The 16,946-nt window shown below is 39.7% G+C and overlaps 2 protein-coding genes across 3 annotated transcripts in view; one reads left to right on the top strand and one right to left on the bottom strand.

Annotated features, from left to right (window-relative positions):
• ATG4A (autophagy related 4A cysteine peptidase) overlaps positions 1-8,868 on the bottom strand; it is a 70,612-nt gene extending 61,744 nt beyond the window's left edge. Inside the window, exon 1 of the mRNA XM_029931104.1 lies at positions 8,670-8,868. Within this exon, the coding sequence (XP_029786964.1) occupies positions 8,670-8,679 (10 nt within the window). The 5' untranslated portion in view covers positions 8,680-8,868. The remainder of the gene's footprint in view (positions 1-8,669) is intronic.
• Positions 8,499-16,746, top strand: PSMD10 (proteasome 26S subunit, non-ATPase 10). 2 transcript variants are annotated; one of them, XM_029931108.1, is made up of 5 exons: positions 8,499-9,094; positions 11,547-11,645; positions 12,526-12,672; positions 12,767-12,854; positions 15,803-15,891. In XM_029931108.1, exons 1-5 carry the CDS (start codon positions 8,981-8,983, stop codon positions 15,808-15,810), a joined length of 456 nt encoding a protein of 151 aa, XP_029786968.1. In that variant the 5' UTR covers positions 8,499-8,980; the 3' UTR covers positions 15,811-15,891. The 2 variants fall into 2 exon arrangements, with proteins under 2 accessions (XP_029786968.1, XP_029786967.1); XM_029931107.1 differs by having other exon boundaries at positions 8,514-9,094; positions 12,767-12,933; positions 15,803-16,746.
• The last annotated feature ends 200 nt before the right edge of the window (positions 16,747-16,946 follow it).

The raw sequence follows: 16,946 nt of genomic DNA, 5'->3' as shown, positions 1-16,946 counted from the left end.
CAAAGAAAATTCCAACAAATTGACCAAAACAAATAAACAAATAAACAAAAACAACCCCCTAGAACAGAGTGTGCAAATTCAGCAACATTGCAGGATACAAGCTTATCATACAAAAAATCATCTGCATTACTATATACTAGCAATGGACACATGGAAACCAAAATTCAAAATACAATACTATTAAGAGTCACTCACCTAAATTAAGTAGTTAGTTATCATGCTCAAAAATCATGTACAGGACTTGTATACTGTAAACTATACAATGCTGAGAATGACACAATGCTGATAAAAGAAATGAAAGAAAATCTAAATAAATGGAGAGATATTCACTGTTCACGGATTGGAAGTCTCAACACAGTAAAGATGTCATCTCTCCCCAAACTGATATACAGGTCTAATAAAATTCCTATCAACATCCTAGCAAAAAAAAATTTTAGATATAGGCAAGATTATTCTAAAATGTATAGGAACAGGAAAAGAAACCAACAATATTGAAAAAATAATAAAGTAGGAGGAATCACTCTACTCAACATTTTATTTAACATTTATTCATTTTTTGAGAGACAGAGACAGACAGAGCATGAATGGGGGAGGGTCAGAGAGAGAGGGAGACACAGAATCTGAAGCAGGCTCCAAGGTGACCTGTCAGCACGAAGCCTGACATGGGGCTCGAACTCACTGACTGTGAGATCATGACCTGAGCCAAAGTTGGATGCTTAACCAACTGAGCCACCCAGGCGCCCCTCTACCTGACTTTTAAACTTATTATACAGCTATAGTAATTAAGACTCTGGGGTACAGCAGAGTACAGACACATTGACATGCAGGCACATAGACAGACACGTGAATCAGAACAGAAAACCCAGAAATAGGCCTATTCAAATTCAGCATACTCATTTTTTTTATTATGGTACAAAAGCAATTCAATGAAACTGAAGCAATTGAAAAGCCATAGTTTAGAGTATTAATCTCAGTACCTGGGTGGCTCAGTCAGTTAAATGTCCAACTTCAGTTAAAGTCATGATCTCATGGTTAAGAGCTTGAGCCCCACATCAGGCTCTCTGCTGTCAGTACAGAGCCTGCTTCAGATCCTCTGTCTCCCACTCTCTCTGCCCCTCCCTTGCTCGTGCTCTCTCTCGCTCTCTCTCTCTCTCTCTCTCTCGAAAATAAACATGAAAAAAACTCATCTCAACTCAAATCTCACACTTTATATAAAAATTACCCAAAAATGGATCATGGCCTTAAAATGTAAAATGTAACTATAAATCTTTTAGAAAAAATCTAGGAAAAAAACTTTGAGATACAGGGCTTAATGAAGAGTTAGGCATAACAACAAAAGCACAATCCATAAAAGAAGAAAAATCTATGAATTGGACATCACCACAATTATGCTCTTGCTCTGTAAAAAACCCTATTCATAGAATGAAAAGACAAGCCACCGACTGCTATAGAATACTTGCAAATTACATATATGACCAAGCACTTATACCTAAACTACACAAAGAACTCTCAAAACACAACAGTTAAAAAAAAACAAACAATGCAATTAGAAAATGGGCAAAGTACATGAAGAAACATTTTATGGAAGAAGATACAGGGACGGCAAATAAACACATAAAAAATGTTTACTATCATTAGCCATTAGAAACACTCAAATAGTGCTCGCTTTGGCAGCACATATACTAAAATTAGAAACATTCAAATAAAATCATAAGGTATCAATCACTATGCACCTATCAGAATGGCTCAAATAAAAACGATGACCATACCACTACTGGCAAGGATGGAGAGAAACTGGAACTCTCACACATTGCTGGCAGGAATGTAAAATGGTATAGCCACTCTGGAAAAATAGTCTGTCAGTTTCTTTAAAACCTAAACATATACTTACCACATGACCCAGCAATTGCTCTGCTGGGCATTTACACCACAGAAATGAAAATTTAGGTCCACACAAAATCCTATACTCAAGTGTTCATAGCGATTTTATTAGTAATAGCCCCAAACTGGAAATCAAAATGTCCCTCAATAGAAGGGTTCAATTTAACCCTAATTTTAGTATATCCAAAGCATGGAATATTTCTTAACAACAACAACAACAACAAAAACAAAACGATAGATACACCTATCAACTTGGGTGGGTCTGAAGGTCATTTTTATGCAGTAAAAAAATTGGAAAAGTTTCCTATTTGATGATTCCATTTACATAACATTCACAAAATTACAAAATTAATAGAGAAGGAAAACAAAGTAATATTTGTCAGGGGTACCGATGATGGAAGTTAAGTGGTAGGTGTGACTGTAAAAGGGCAGCTTTCTAATGATGGAATATTTCTGTATCTTGATTGCTGTGATGGTTACACAGATCCACTCATGTGATAATGTAACACAAGACTGTACACACACATCATTCCAATGTCAATTTCCTGCTTTTCATATTGTATTATGATTATATAAAAATGTGCACAATAAACTGGATGAAAAGCATATGGAGACTTTTTTAATATTTTCACAACCTGTGAGTCTCTTATTATTGATAATAAAAAGTTAAACCACTTAGAAGGCAAATAATTCAGAAACAAAGTGGAAGCTAAAAGCCAAGAAATAAATAAATAAAATGTTTTTTCAAATGGGGAAGGTTTATATAGGCCAGCAACATGCAATACCAAAGACATTTATCGGTAAGATCAAAATATGTGCTTAAAAAATATTAGGGTTGCATGGGTGCCTCAGTCAGTTAAGCATCTGACTTCAGCTCAGGTCATGATTTCGTGAGTCTGTGGGTTCAAGTCCAGCATCAGGCTCTGTGCTGACAGCTCAGAGCCTGGAGCCAGCTTTGGATTCTTTCTCCCTCTCTCTCTCTCTGTCTCTCTCTCTCTGCCCCTCCTCCACTCACACTTTCTCTTTATCTCTTAAAAATAAATAAACATTAAAAAATTTTTAAATATTAGAGCCACAGATTAAAATATCTCCTCTTAAACCAGGCAAGTGGCAATTATGCTTGCAATAAGCCACATAGACAAATTACATCTTCAAACAATAAAAAGTGAATTGCGAGGTATCTTCACACCAGTTGTTCAAACTTTATCCAGTAAGTGGTAGGGACAGAGGAGTGTCATTCGGGATACCCCAGAGCATATCCCTGAGACTATTATACCATTAATGGATTTGCATTCACCACTGTGTAAGGTGTCCTCAGGTTTGCTGCACTATATAATATTTTCATTTGCAGCTGTGCTATAAAAAGAATATTTGCCCTGAGTAAAATATTTCATGATACTTATCACCTTTCTAATTAGAAAGGAGCACCTGGAGGGAAATTGGCTCTCTCGGCACTGTCCAAAATGATAACCATTAGCCACACGAAGCTGTTTACATTTAAAATAATTAAAATTAAATAAAATTTAAAATTTAGTTCCTAGACACATTTCAAGTGCTCAATGTGAATAGTGGCAATTGTAAAAATTAATAAAGAGAAACATCAATAAAATGGAGTCAAGAGGCCAGAAGGGGAAGCTTGTTAATCGCAGACCCCCAAAAGGAAGAGACCTATCTTGTATTCCCAACAGAAAAAAAGCCCTAAATGTTACTATCCCAGCAGGAGGAAGAAAGATTTTCGCCTTAGGTAAAACTGGACCAGCCAATGAGGGACTGTCACAACTCCAATGGACTTTTTGCTTAGACCAGCTCCTGCTGGGGTGCCTGGGTAGCTTGGTTAAGTGGCCAACTTTGGTTCAGGTTTGTTGTTAGTTCGAGTCCTGTTTCAGGCACTGTGCTGACAGCTCAGAGCCTGAAGCTGCTTCAGATTCCGTGTCTCCCTCTCTCTTTGCTCCCCGCCAGTTCACGCTCTCTCTCAAAAATAAATAAAAATTTTTAAAAATTTAGAATCACTTCTACCAACTGCCCCCTTTCCTCTAGAAAAAAGTCTTCCTCTCCTTTGTTCTCCAAACTTGCCTATGGTTTTGCAGTAGCTTGCATGTCCTGAATTGTGATTCTCTGCTATTGCTGAATAAACCCATTTTTGCTGTTAAAATAACTGTCAGTTTTAAAGTTAGCACTACCATACCAGAAGAGCATAGACACAGAACTTTTTCATCATAACAAACAGTTCTATACAACAGCATTGCTCTAGAGCATGAAAACCATGTCATTTCCCTACAATCAGAGGCAGAGATACAGCGCAAAGAGCTGCAGGAATTAGTATTGCATTATTTGAGGTTATCATTAATACATAATTTCATCTTCAGCAATACCAAGTAGTATGTTGCAGTGGTTAAGTGCTAGGGTTTTGGGTTAGAATAGTTCTGGATTTCAATTTTAGCTCTAACTTTTACTGAATTGTGTGGCCTTAGATATGTTAGATTATAGTAGTTCTCTGAACCAGCGTTCTCATATTTAAATTGGTAGGGACTGGAGGGACAAGAGTACTTCCCTCATAGGGTTGTTGTGAAGGATTAAATGAGATAACCAATAATTGACATGTGGTCTATAAATGTTAGTTATTATTAACATTGTTAAGTCCAGAAGATGAACTTGGTTTGTTTTAGGGCCTACAATCTAGTTGACCAGTAGAAAAGGCAGTAGGAGACATTCAATCATATGAGCAGCAAGGGAGTCAGTCCCAACAGGGGGCGACTTTGACTCCTGATAGATAAACAGGAACCACATTGTTCTTCCATAACTCATAACTCGGGGCCCAGAGACAATAGAGACCTTCTCCCTTATATATCCCTTTGTCTTTCAGCTTTCAGAAAGTCAAGGGATACCTTACCCTTAGCCTGAAGGGACTCAGAATTTAAAGTTAACTGCCATGTTGTATCAAAATAAAAAAAGAAAAGAAATAAGAATAAATAAAATAAAAGTACAGCACATCATCTATAAAAGATTACAGAAACAAGTCACTCAGTTGGAGAGGTACTTTGAGTTGTTTTTCCAGCTGTTTTTAGCAATGTATTCCAATTCCTTGATGTATTGTTAAGGTAAAATGTTACTATATTCAATCCTGTGTGAATGCCATACAACAAGCCTGCTGTACTCTATAATCAACAAGATAAACATTTACTGAACACCTGCTATATACAGGACACTTTCACTCCACACCAGCCCATCAGCAAACTGCATCTGGCAGGCTAAATGAAGTCCACTCGTGTTTTTTTCTATGGTAAACAAGGTAGTAATGATTTTTACATTTTTAACAGCTGGGAAAACTGCCGTCAACCACTATTATCAAACACTGAATTGTTCTGGAAGCGAGTTTTTGCTGAAGATTTGATAATGTTCCTTAATTAATTCACTCTAAAATAACAAGGCAAATAGTGCTTCTTTGTGAAACTTACACTGCAGGAAAGTCATTTCAACAACTAACATCGTTTGAATCAAAAGTAATGTCAACGTGCTTTATATACCTCCCCTGCTGTCACAAGTCAAAACAACATCACAATGAGATACCACTTCACACCCACTAGAATGGCTATAATAAAAAAGGTGGGCATTAACAAGTATTGGTAAAGATACAGAGAAACTAAAAGCCTCATGCATTGCTGGTGGGAATGTAAAATGGTGTGACTGTTGTAGAAAATAGTTTGGCAGTTCCTCACAAAGTTAAATGGAGTTGCCTTGTGGCCCAGCAATTCTACTCCTAGATATGTACCAAGAGAAATGAAAACATGTCTGCACAGAAACTTGCACATGGATGTTCACAGGGAAGCATTATTCATAAAAACAAAAAGGTAGAACCCACCCAAGTTCTCATCAACTGATGAAAACATGAAATGTTGTAGAGCCATACACTGGAATATTATTCAACCATAAAAAAGACTGAGTTACTGATAAATACTAAAATTTGGATACATGCCAAAAACATGCTAAGTTGAAGAAGACAGACACAAAAGACCACACCTGTGTCATTCTGTTCATGTGAAAACCCAGAAAAAGAAAATCTATAGAAAAAGAAAGTATTGGCTGCCTAAGGCGGGGAGTAGAAATGGGGAGTGACTGAAAATGAGCATGAAGTTTCTTTCTGGGGGGATAGAAATCTCTCAGGTAAGACTGCAGTGATGGCAACACAACACAACTCAAAATTACATTAATAATTTAAAAAAATTTTTTAAAAACGCACAACACCGAAAGCATGGCCTACAAAAGAAAAAAATATAAATTGGATCTCACCAAAATTCAAAACATCTGCACTTCAAAAGACACCATTAAGAAAATGAAAAGACAAGTAATGGACAAGAAGAAAATATCCATGTACCATCTACCTGGCAGGGACCTGTATTTAGAATATATCAACAATTCTTACAACGCAACAATAAAAAGATAATAAAGATCATAACTCAACTCAAAAATGGAAAAAAATATATGAACAGACATTTCACCAAAGAAGGTACACAACTGACTCAGAAGCACATAAAATGATGCGCATCATCATTAGTTATTAAGGAAATACAAATTATAACCACGATGAGTTATCATTTGATACCCGTTTAAAATGGCTATAGTAAAAAGACAGACAATAACAACTGTTGACAAGGATTTGGAGAAACAGAAACCCTCATTCATTGCTGGGGGAAAAACAAAATAGTGCTGCCACTTTGAAAAACAGTTTTGCAGTTTCTTAAAAAGTTAAATGTAAATTTGCCATATGTTCTAGTAATTCCACCCTTCCCTTAGGTATCTACAAACAAGAAATGAAAACATACAGAAGCACCTGGGTGGCTCAGTCGGTTAAGCGTCTGACTTTGGCTCAGGTCATGATCTCCCAGTCCGTGAGTTCGAGCTCTGTGTCCAACTCTGTGCTGACAGCTCGGAGCCTGGATCCTGCTTTGGATTCTGTGTCTCCCCCTCTCTCTCCCCCTCCCATGCTCATGCTCTGTCTTTCTCTGTCTCTCAATAGTAAATAAATGTTTAAAAAAAATTTAAAGAAATAAAAACATATGTCCACAGGGAGACTTGCACATAAATGTTCTTAGCAGCATTAGTCATAATACCCAACAACTGGAAACAAACTACTAACTGGTAAGTAGACAGACAAAATATGTCATACATAGCCATAAAATCGAATACTATTTGGCAATAAAAAGTAATGAAGTATTGATACAAGCTACAATATGGATGAACCTTAAAAATATTATGCTCGGTGAAAGAAGCCAGGCATGAAAGACCACATATTGTATGATTTTATTTATATGAAATCTCACAAATAGGCAAACTTATAGAGAGATAAAGTGGGATTAGTGGTTACCTGGGGCTGGGAGTGGGAATAAGGATTAACGATAAATAAGTATGAGGAGGGTCTTACGGGGAGAGTGAAGATGTTCTAAAATAGATTATGGGGATGGCCGCACTACTAAGTAACTTCACTAAAACTTTTAGTAACTTTACTAAAAATCATTTAATTGTCCATTTGAAGTGAGTGAATTTTATGCTGTGTAAAAAATATTTCAAAAAAGCATTTAAAATTAGGAAAGGAACAGTAGGGGAGACTGGGTGAAGGGCACACAGGAATTCTGCGCTGTCTTTGCAACTTTTCTATAAAACTAAAGCTATGCTGAAATTTAAAAATCAAATAAAAGTTAACAAGGATATGTTTGTCGGTTGATATCAGTATTTGGCAGTACCTATCAATGTGAAGAGACATTTACAAAGATGAAATAAGAAATCTCATTAGAGATCAGCATTAACAGATGAACATTTGACATGATTCTTCCAATGGGGAACACTGACTGTGAGCCACCATTAAACAAAATGTTATCCCTCCAAAAAAGAATTCTCATTGGTAGTCCTGTATTACAATAAAAGTACTCAACTATTATTTTATTTTTTGGATTTCATCAACAAACATTTGTTGAAATGTGTTTTCTGTCTTGTTACATACGTGCCTAGAAATTATCCTCAATTTTGCCTTTTGGCCTCCAACACCTAAAATATTTACTATCTGGCCCCTCACAGAAAGTTTGCCAAGCTCTGTTCTACACTATGACAGGATACATACAAACATAATCAGTCTCTTTCTTGAGTGTATTCTTATTATTACCTAGTCTTGGCACAATGCCCTCCTGGATATGCCCTATAAAGGATAAGCCTTGCATCTCTTCTGCTATGGCACCATTTGGGATTTCCATAAATAGAAACACTATTAGCTTAATATTTCTAGCAAAGCCTCCATGCCACTGTTGTTATCAGGACAGTAAAGGCCAACGCCATACCACAGTATCAAGACTCTCATCTAGTTGTGATGTCACCAAGCTGTGAACTCACCGAGGTCAATTAGATATCAAGTAGCCCCTATGGCCTCACACTCTGCCTTTGGCATCACCCTGGCACATCACCTTACTATGAAGTCATATGCTATCACTGCTGTGACAGAATTTTGCCCTGATGCCGTTCTGCCGATATGTCAGAATAATTAACCCCTACTTCTTTACACTCCTTCGGCGGCGGCAGAGAGGGGGAGGGTAGCCACAGCCACCCGCACAAGCTCAGGAGGTAGTCCTCCGCTCCTAGAGTTGTCCCTTCCGCCTGCCACTGCAGGTCACAGGGCTTCCGTGGGACAGGACCTTAAGGCTCCCATAACTCTCTTGCCAGAACCCCGCACCCTTTTCTCGTGGCCAACTCAATGGCCCAACAGCGACCACCCACCCCGGTTCCACAAGAAGCCGCTCCCGTACCTGACTCCATTCTCCAGCTGTCATCCTGGGCCAATTCCACCGGCCACTTGACTACGGCGGCCGCAAGGACCTGGGACTTGTAGTTCCGCGCTGCTAGGGGCAGAGCCCGCGACAACCGCAAAGGCGCCTCCCCGCCCGGAATTGCGCTCGAACTGCAACTCCCAGAGGCGCCCCGCGGTGGGAAAGAGCAAGGGCACGAGGAAGATCTGTGATTGGTGGAACTCTGTCGGCTCTTTTGATTGGCAGTCAAAGCTGGGGACGTGAGGCGGTCTTTTGGGCTCGGTGCTGCACGGAGATCCTAGAAAAGCGAAATGGAGGGGTGTGTATCTAACCTAATGGTCTGCAACCTGGCCTACAGCGGGAAGCTGGAGGAACTGAAGGAAAGGATCCTGGCTGATAAATCCCTGGCGATTAGAACCGACCAGGTAAAGCAGCGCTGGGGCCCCTCCGCAGGCTGCGGCGTCGACGAGGCCCAACGTGGCCGCCTGGCCTGGCCCAGACGGAGCCTGGTTCTGTGAGGGCCAGATCCCCGCCCCCGCCGCCCCATCCTTCCCCGGGGTCACCTCAGGACTCGGAATCGGGCGGTAGGAGCTAGCTCCGCAAACCTCAAATATTTGGGGGAGGAGGAAGCACATACTAAGCACGCTGAATTTTGGATAACGTTTACCGCGTTTCTCAGAAATCCCCACTCTGAGATACCCGTGGGGAGGGAGCTTTTTTTTTTAATGGGTTTATTTACTTTTTCTAGTAAATGTATAAAATGAAACACGTGTGACCGAATGCCAATTCTGTGGCGGGCAGTTTGGTAGGAGTTGGGGATAAAGTCATCGCTTCTCGGCCTTTTGGCCAAGATCAAGTGCCAGAGCTGGGGATACAGTCGAGTGGAAGAAGCAAACGCTAATACAGTAACCCTGGATCATGTATCCGGTAACAAATTGTCCTACGAATACTCAGAAGAGAAGTTTACGTGGTGATTTCAGAACACAGAATGGCAGGACCTGATTCAGTTTCCTTCACAGGAGTGAATGTTGTTGGGTTTTGCGAGAGAGGGAAGGTTGGTTAGACCTTGAAGGATGAGTGGGATTTTCCTGGGTGGTGAACGGGCATTCCTAGGCAGACTTCTGTTCAGTTCAGAGGACCCCCATGCTTTCACCCTGAGTTTCTAGAGAGAGATTCACGGTGACCTCAGCAAGCCAACAAATAGTTATAGATTGCATTCTACATGACAGGTACCCTGCCAAGCACTAGCGAGACAGTGTCACATACTTGCCAATCCCCATTTTGTGTCTTTGGGGAGAGTAGAAGTTAGGAGACTTTATTCTGGAACTTTCCTTCATTGCTTAACCTGAAAATGGCTTTACCTTTATTTAATTTACCTTCATTATGGTCTGATCGTTTTTAATAATTTTAATTCAACTTAATGTCAAATGAAGTTTTAATAATCTATTCATCAAGTCAGTGGCATAAAAAAGAGGGAAGCTATTCAACATCAAAAGACTTAAGAACCAACAGTCATATGCAAATTATGGGCTTTGGAGCCTCATTGAAACAAGGCAGCTGTTAAAAAAACATTTGGGGGACACCTGGGGAAATTTGAATACAAACTGAGCTTTAGATGTTATAAAGGAGTTAGTGTCAATTTTTATAGGCGTAATAATTGTCTCATAGCTATGTAGGACAGCATCCTTCTTTAGATACTGAAATGTCTAGAGTTGAAAAGTCATGATATTTAGGATTTGTTTTTCAAAACAACATGGAGGAAACTAAATGAGGCAAATATGGCAAAATATTAAATCTAGGTGCTAAGCATATGGGTTTCTATTCTATTCCCTCTGTTTTTATCTGCATGACTTTATTTTGTAATAAAGTTTAAAATACCACATTCTTTTCTGTAGAGCTGAGAAATACAGCTCTCAAAATGCAAAAAGAAATTTTCTTTGAGAAACATGACTGACTCCTAGCTTATTGTTCTTTTTTAAAGCAATGTTGCTGTCTAATTTTGTGTGTAGTCTGTTTTTTAAATGATTATGTAGGTAATCTCAACTAGTTTTATAGACATTTCTTTTCCATAAGAGTCATTTGTTCTCGGGGTGCCTCGGCGGCTTAGTCAGTTAAGTGTCCAACTTCAACTCAGGCCATGATCTCACAGCTTGTGAGTTCGAGCCCGGCATTGGGTTCTGTGCTGCCCGCTCAGGGCCTGGAGCCTGCTTCAGATTCTGTGTCTCCCTCTCTCTCTGCCCCTCCCCTGCACTCTCGCTCACTCTCTCTCCCTCTCTCTCTCAAAAATAAATATAAACATAATAATTTTTTAAAAAAAGATGTGTTTGTTCTTTCCAAAGCATCTAGAAATTTCTGTGTCAGGGGTTTGTGTCCCAGCTTCACCATTTACTACTACCAGCTGTGTGACCTTGGACAAGTTTCTTACCCTGAGGATTCTTAGTTTCCTCATCTGTAAAATGGGGCTCATGTCCACTGTACAGGATCATGGAGATTAAACGAGATGATACTTGTAAAACTCCTAGTGCAGTGCCCCAGCATACAAGTACATAAATAATGTAACAGTAAATAAGCAAAGCTCTATTTCTGCCAAACCGTGAAATCAGTTTAATGCTCTGCCATTTTCATGGCTCATGGCTATATTCTGCACAGAGTTACATCCGTCAATGGATTCTCTTCCCTGTTACTAAAACCTTGGTGTCTCTTACAGCAATAAGTAATATGGTTGAAGCTTACCTACTTGAGGGTCCAGTGCTCTCTACTTCTTGTTTCCAAACTGGTCCCAATATTTTGTTGGCCCCAATATTAAGTTTTATGCATTCTCACCTTTTATGTCGCTTCAAGAATGTTGATCTTCTCACGTCTCTGTTTCCCCTGCAGGACAGCAGAACCGCATTGCATTGGGCCTGCTCAGCTGGACACACCGAAATTGTTGAATTCTTGCTGCAGCTTGGAGTGCCTGTGAATGATAAAGATGATGTGAGGGCTAGGCAGGGTTGATACATGCCCGAGTTATCTGTAGCCTCCAGACTGGTGTTCACTGAAAACTGAGTATTAAGCTCACAAACAAAATTGTAACCTTTACAACTAGGCAGTCACAGAAAGGGGCCCTGGTGACCACGCACAGGACTAGAGGTTGCCTCATTTAGAAAGTTCATTCTGCCACTCAAACCCTGGAAGTTAAGGTTAACATGCAAATCAAGTCTGTAACACTACAGATCCTTTTTATTATGTTGGGAAGTTGTAGGTTTTTGGGTTGTTTTTTTTTGGTGAATATTGCCTGAATACCTGGATACCCTTTTGTTGTTGTTAGAGTTACCGTAATGATATTGGTTCTATTAAGATAAAACTTGTAAAGAATAAGCACGGAAATGTTTTGTAGGCAAAGATTCCTCTTTGAGAATAGTCACCAAAGTAATACTTCTAATAGCCAAGAAATAAAAACAATTTAATGCACTAATGGTTGAATACAGTACGAATATCCCTGTAATAAAATGAAGCGAATCCCTTAACCAATGAAGTTAAGAATCCAAAGAATGACATGCAAAAGTCTCACAACAAAACGCTAAGTGGACATTGTGGGAAATGCAAACTCACAGAACTCTATATCCTGCCATCCCAGTTTGAAAACACATTATATGTCATTATTTCTGTGTTAGGGGATTATAGGTGATTTCTCTCCCCTCTTGTATGTATCCACTCTCCCCATTTTCTGCAGTGCTTAATGAGGGAAAAATATTTTTTTTAACTGTTCACACACAGCTCTGGTAAGCCGTAACTGAATGCTAGTATCAATCCCTGTGCCTTTCCTCCCTCTGCCCAACCCCGCCGATGTTTGTGCTGCCTACCTCTTTCACAGGCAGGTTGGTCTCCACTTCATATTGCTGCGTCTGCTGGCCGGGATGAGATTGTGAAAGCCCTTCTGGGTAAAGGTGCCCAAGTGAATGCTGTTAACCAAAATGGCTGTACTCCCCTTCATTACGCAGCTTCCAAAAACAGACACGAGGTAGAGTTCCATTCCTTGGCTGCTGTTTTTGAGTTCTGAAGCTGTCTACCACCACTAACGGACGCCTGCATTGTTTTCTTCTCCCTGGGTCCAGATCGCCGTCATGTTACTGGAAGGCGGGGCTAATCCTGATGCGAAGGACCATTATGAGGCCACAGCAATGCACCGGGCGGCAGCCAAGGGTAACTTGAGGATGATTCATATCCTTCTGTACTACAAAGCATCCACAAATATCCAAGACACTGAGGGTAACACTCCTCTGTAAGTGACAAGTAGCAGTCATTTGTATTCTCCTTGACATTCGCGCTCTTGCACTAATTCACTAATTTTTACACATTGTTTTTTTTTTATTCTGCTTGCAAATGTAATACATGTTTATGACCAAAAAAAGTTGAAAGTACACAGAAGTGTGAAGATGAAAATTAAAATTGCCAATGTAACTTTTTATATATTTCCTCCCATTCTTTTATACACAGATGTGTATATTGAAATTTTTTTTTTGCAAAATTGGGATAATACTATGTATGTAATTATATCCTGTCCTTTTAACCTCCTAGTATATCGTGAGCATTTTCCAGTGTTGCTATTTTTAAAATGTTTTTGAATGGCCGTATGCAATTCTATTTTATGGATGTGCCAAAATGTAATCACAATTCTTCCTGCACATTTCAGCTTTTTTTTGAGTTTTCCATGAATATAAATAATGCCACTGACCAAGTTCATATAGAAATCTCTTGCCCTCTTGCTCATTGTTACCTTAGTATAGACTCTTAAAAGTAGGATTGCTGAGTCAACAAATAGCCACATTTTAAGAGGATTGCTGTATATTGACAGATTGCTTCCAGAGGGACTATCATTATGCCCACCCAGCAGCAGCTTCAGCCTGCTCATTGCCCCTCGCCGACCCTGGAAATACCCTTTGTTCTGACAAACTGGTACTTCAGAGTTACCATTTACATTGTTTTCATTATCAGTGAGGTTAAACGTTTTTTAATGCCTACAGCTAATTAGATTTCTTTTCTAACTTGTAACTTTTTGTGTCCCTTTCTCTGTTTGCTTTCGGGGAATTAAATTATTTTTAGTGACTTTTTTAAGCTCCCTTGATTGACATACTAAAAATGTTAACCTGCCATGTTAGTTGAAACTGGTCTTTCCCAGTTTGTCTGGCCATGTTCATTCTTTAAAAGAACAAAAGTTTTTCAACTTGTAAGTAGTCAAACCTATTCATCGTCCGTCAGTACCAGAAAGTCCTTTGTCACCCTGAAATTAGTTAAATACTTATCTGTATTTTATTGTAGGCTTTTTTAAACATTCAAATTGGTTTTGGTTGACAGTTATTCTTACTGTTCTTCTTTTAACTCAAATCCATCTGGAATCAATTTGCATGTGTGACCTGAGGCCGCCCTCTGCCTTGGTATTTTTTTCTGCAGTACTTGGCTACTTTCCTTCCCTACTGGGTGGTGACTTTTTTGATCCAGAAATTCTGTGAGTCTCCTTTTTAGTCCAAAATGAGATACTGTTTTCTTAATTCTTAGTTTTTTAAAAATTTTTAATTCTTAGTTTTTAAAAATATTTTTTAAATGTTTATTTTTGAGAGAGCAGGGGAGGGGCGGGGGCGGGGGGACAGAGAGGATCTGAAGCAGGCTCCTTGCTGACAGCACGCAGCCCGATGCTGGGCTCAAACTCATGAATGGTGAAATCATGACCTGAGCCAAAGTCAGACGTTTAACTGTCTGAGCCACCCAGGCGCCCCTTAAGTCTCAGTTTTAAAAGTCTTTTCTTGGGGCATCTGAGTGGCTCAGTCAGTTAAGCGTCCAACTCTTGCTTTCAGCTTGGGTCATGATCTCATGGTTCTTGGGTTTGAGCCCCACATGCGGCTCTGCACTGATGGTGCAGAGCCTGCTTGGGATTCTGTCTCCCTCTCTCTCTGCCCCTCCCCCGCTTGCTCTCTAGCGCTCTCTCTCTCAAAATAAATAAATAAATAACATTTTTAAAATAAATAAATAAAAATCTTTTCTTTAGTCCTGAGTGACTGTGTTAGAAAGACTTGCGATTTCTAGCTCTTTTCTCCATAACGAGGAGGAAACTGAAGAGTTGGGCAGGAAAAGGTCCTGGGAAGAGGCTCGGATTGAGGAATAGCTGGAGACTATGTACTGAATTCAAGCTCAGCTACTTAACCAACTACACCAAACACTTGTATTAGGTAACTTGGAGAAGTCACTTAACCTTCCTGAGTCCTAATTTCCTCATCTATAATATGAGAATAAAAATTCCTTCCCCACTACATTGTTTTGAGGCTTAAATAAAATAACATGGGAAGTGCCTGACACCCCGCCTGATAAACTGTAAGTGCCTGACGAAGTTTCCCTCATTTACTGCTCAGCCGTGTCATTATAGACAAGGGTTCTAACCTCTGTCACAGTTTCAACTGTAAAATGGTGACAGTAGTACCATGCTGACTTACAAGGTGGGTATAAGGACCACATGAGGTATAATCTTTTAAATGGTTCTTCCAAAAATTTAAACCACACAACTTGGTATTAACCCATTACGGATTGGGGCTTCTCTGAATCCTAACCCTGAATCACTGTGTACATTCGGTGTAAACCATCCAAAACTCAGGAGCGCCTGGGTGGCTCAGTCAGTTAAGCATCCGACTTCAGCTTAGGTCATGATCTCAGGAGACTGGGTTCAGGCCCCGCATCTGGCTCTGTGCTGACAGCTGAGAGCCTGGAGCCTGCTTCCGATTCCGTGTCTCCCTCTTTCTCTGCCCTCCCTCACTTGTCCTCTGTCTCTCTCTGTCTCTAAAAAATGAATAAGCCTTAAAAAATTTTTTTAATAAATAAAAATTTTTAAAAACGCCCTAATCTGCATAAGATATGGAAGTTGCTCCTAGGCTGGCGTTTCGATCCCTATGTGTCCAGAATTATGATTTGTTATTGGGTACTATGAGGCCATTCCACTGAGTTTTAATTTACAAGCAGTCCTTCCCAGGCAAATTGGTTTTCCTTTCCTGATTAAATACCCTCATAGTATCCTACCTAATGCAGTTCAGACCAGGTGTCAGGAAATCCTCGTTGTTACATGGAGTTGGTAGGGAGTAATCGATCTTTGTGGTCCTCAATTCCAGACACTTAGCCTGTGATGAGGAGAGAGTGGAAGAAGCAAAACTGCTGGTGTCCCAAGGAGCAAGTATTTACATTGAGAACAAAGAAGAAAAGACACCCCTGCAAGTGGCCAAAGGTGGCCTGGGTTTAATACTCAAGAGGATGGTGGAGAGTTAAGCAGCTGAGATTCATTCTTCCTGTGTGCGTCTCGTGCTTGTCCCCAGTGCCTGGGAAGCGAACGACTCGTGCCCAAAGCACCATCTGCGGGTGACAGAGGTCTTTTCTTGTCTTCAGCGTGTCCTATAAACCTGTTGAATGTCGTTCCTGCTGAGGTGTTTGGTCCAAGTTTGCAAATTGCTTTCCAGGCATCAATTCACTATTGAGATTGTTCTTCTATTGTTGCGTCTGATTCTGTACTGAATCTTGGTTAATTTCGAGTAAGTGATTCTGTGGCTGTTGTGAGTATTTGGCACCCTCAAGTCCCCTGTGAGGCAGAACAATCCTGGTAGCACCAGGCCATTTGTCCCGCCACGTGTTCCTAGGGAGGTTCTCGCATGTTCCCCCTGTCTGGTCGAAACACATCCTGACTTGTCTTTCAAGCCCACTCAGAAGCTTATACCACATATTTCTGTTTTTCACAACATGTGCTGCAACTTTATTTTTCTTACAGGAAGAATACCTATATATTTTAAAGGACCAAATTTTTTGTCGGAGGCATGCTACCTGAGTTCAGAATTCATAAACACTAAAATAATGAAAAATAACAGCCTGTGTACCCATGCATCTTTTTAATAAACACTTCCAAAATAAAATGTATTGTTTTTAAGAAGGAAGTTTGAAAGTACGTATATTAAGTCATCATCCTGTATTGCAAAGAAATGTTAAGCTTGTTACCATGATATGTAACAAAAATGGATTCGGATTTGTATTTCAAAAACCAAAAATAAAATGGTGTGAGAATCTCCCAGTTTTTCTTTGAGATCTGTTAGGAACTCATGCAAGCCATAAAATCCTTCAAGATATTTCTTAGTTTTTGCCAGCTCTTAAGTCCTTAATAATATTAGTGAAGTTTGAACTGCCACTAAAATCTTCAAAAATAGTAATCTTCTGAATTGCCAATTAAATATGAAGCAAAAGAAAATAAGTGGAACCTTGAGCTCAATTTAG

Source organism: Suricata suricatta, chromosome X (genome assembly GCF_006229205.1).
Source record: "Suricata suricatta isolate VVHF042 chromosome X, meerkat_22Aug2017_6uvM2_HiC, whole genome shotgun sequence".
Taxonomy (NCBI): Eukaryota; Metazoa; Chordata; class Mammalia; order Carnivora; family Herpestidae; genus Suricata; species Suricata suricatta.
This window is presented reverse-complemented; position numbering and strand designations above follow the sequence as displayed.

Coding starts and splice junctions, on each gene's coding strand:
- PSMD10 (XM_029931107.1), top strand. CDS start 8,981: ATGGAGGGGTGTGTATCTAACCTAATGGTCTGCAACCTGGCCTACAGC. Junction 9,095..11,546: donor TGGCGATTAGAACCGACCAG/GTAAAGCAGCGC, acceptor TTTCCCCTGCAG/GACAGCAGAACCGCATTGCA. Junction 11,646..12,525: donor CTGTGAATGATAAAGATGAT/GTGAGGGCTAGG, acceptor CCTCTTTCACAG/GCAGGTTGGTCTCCACTTCA.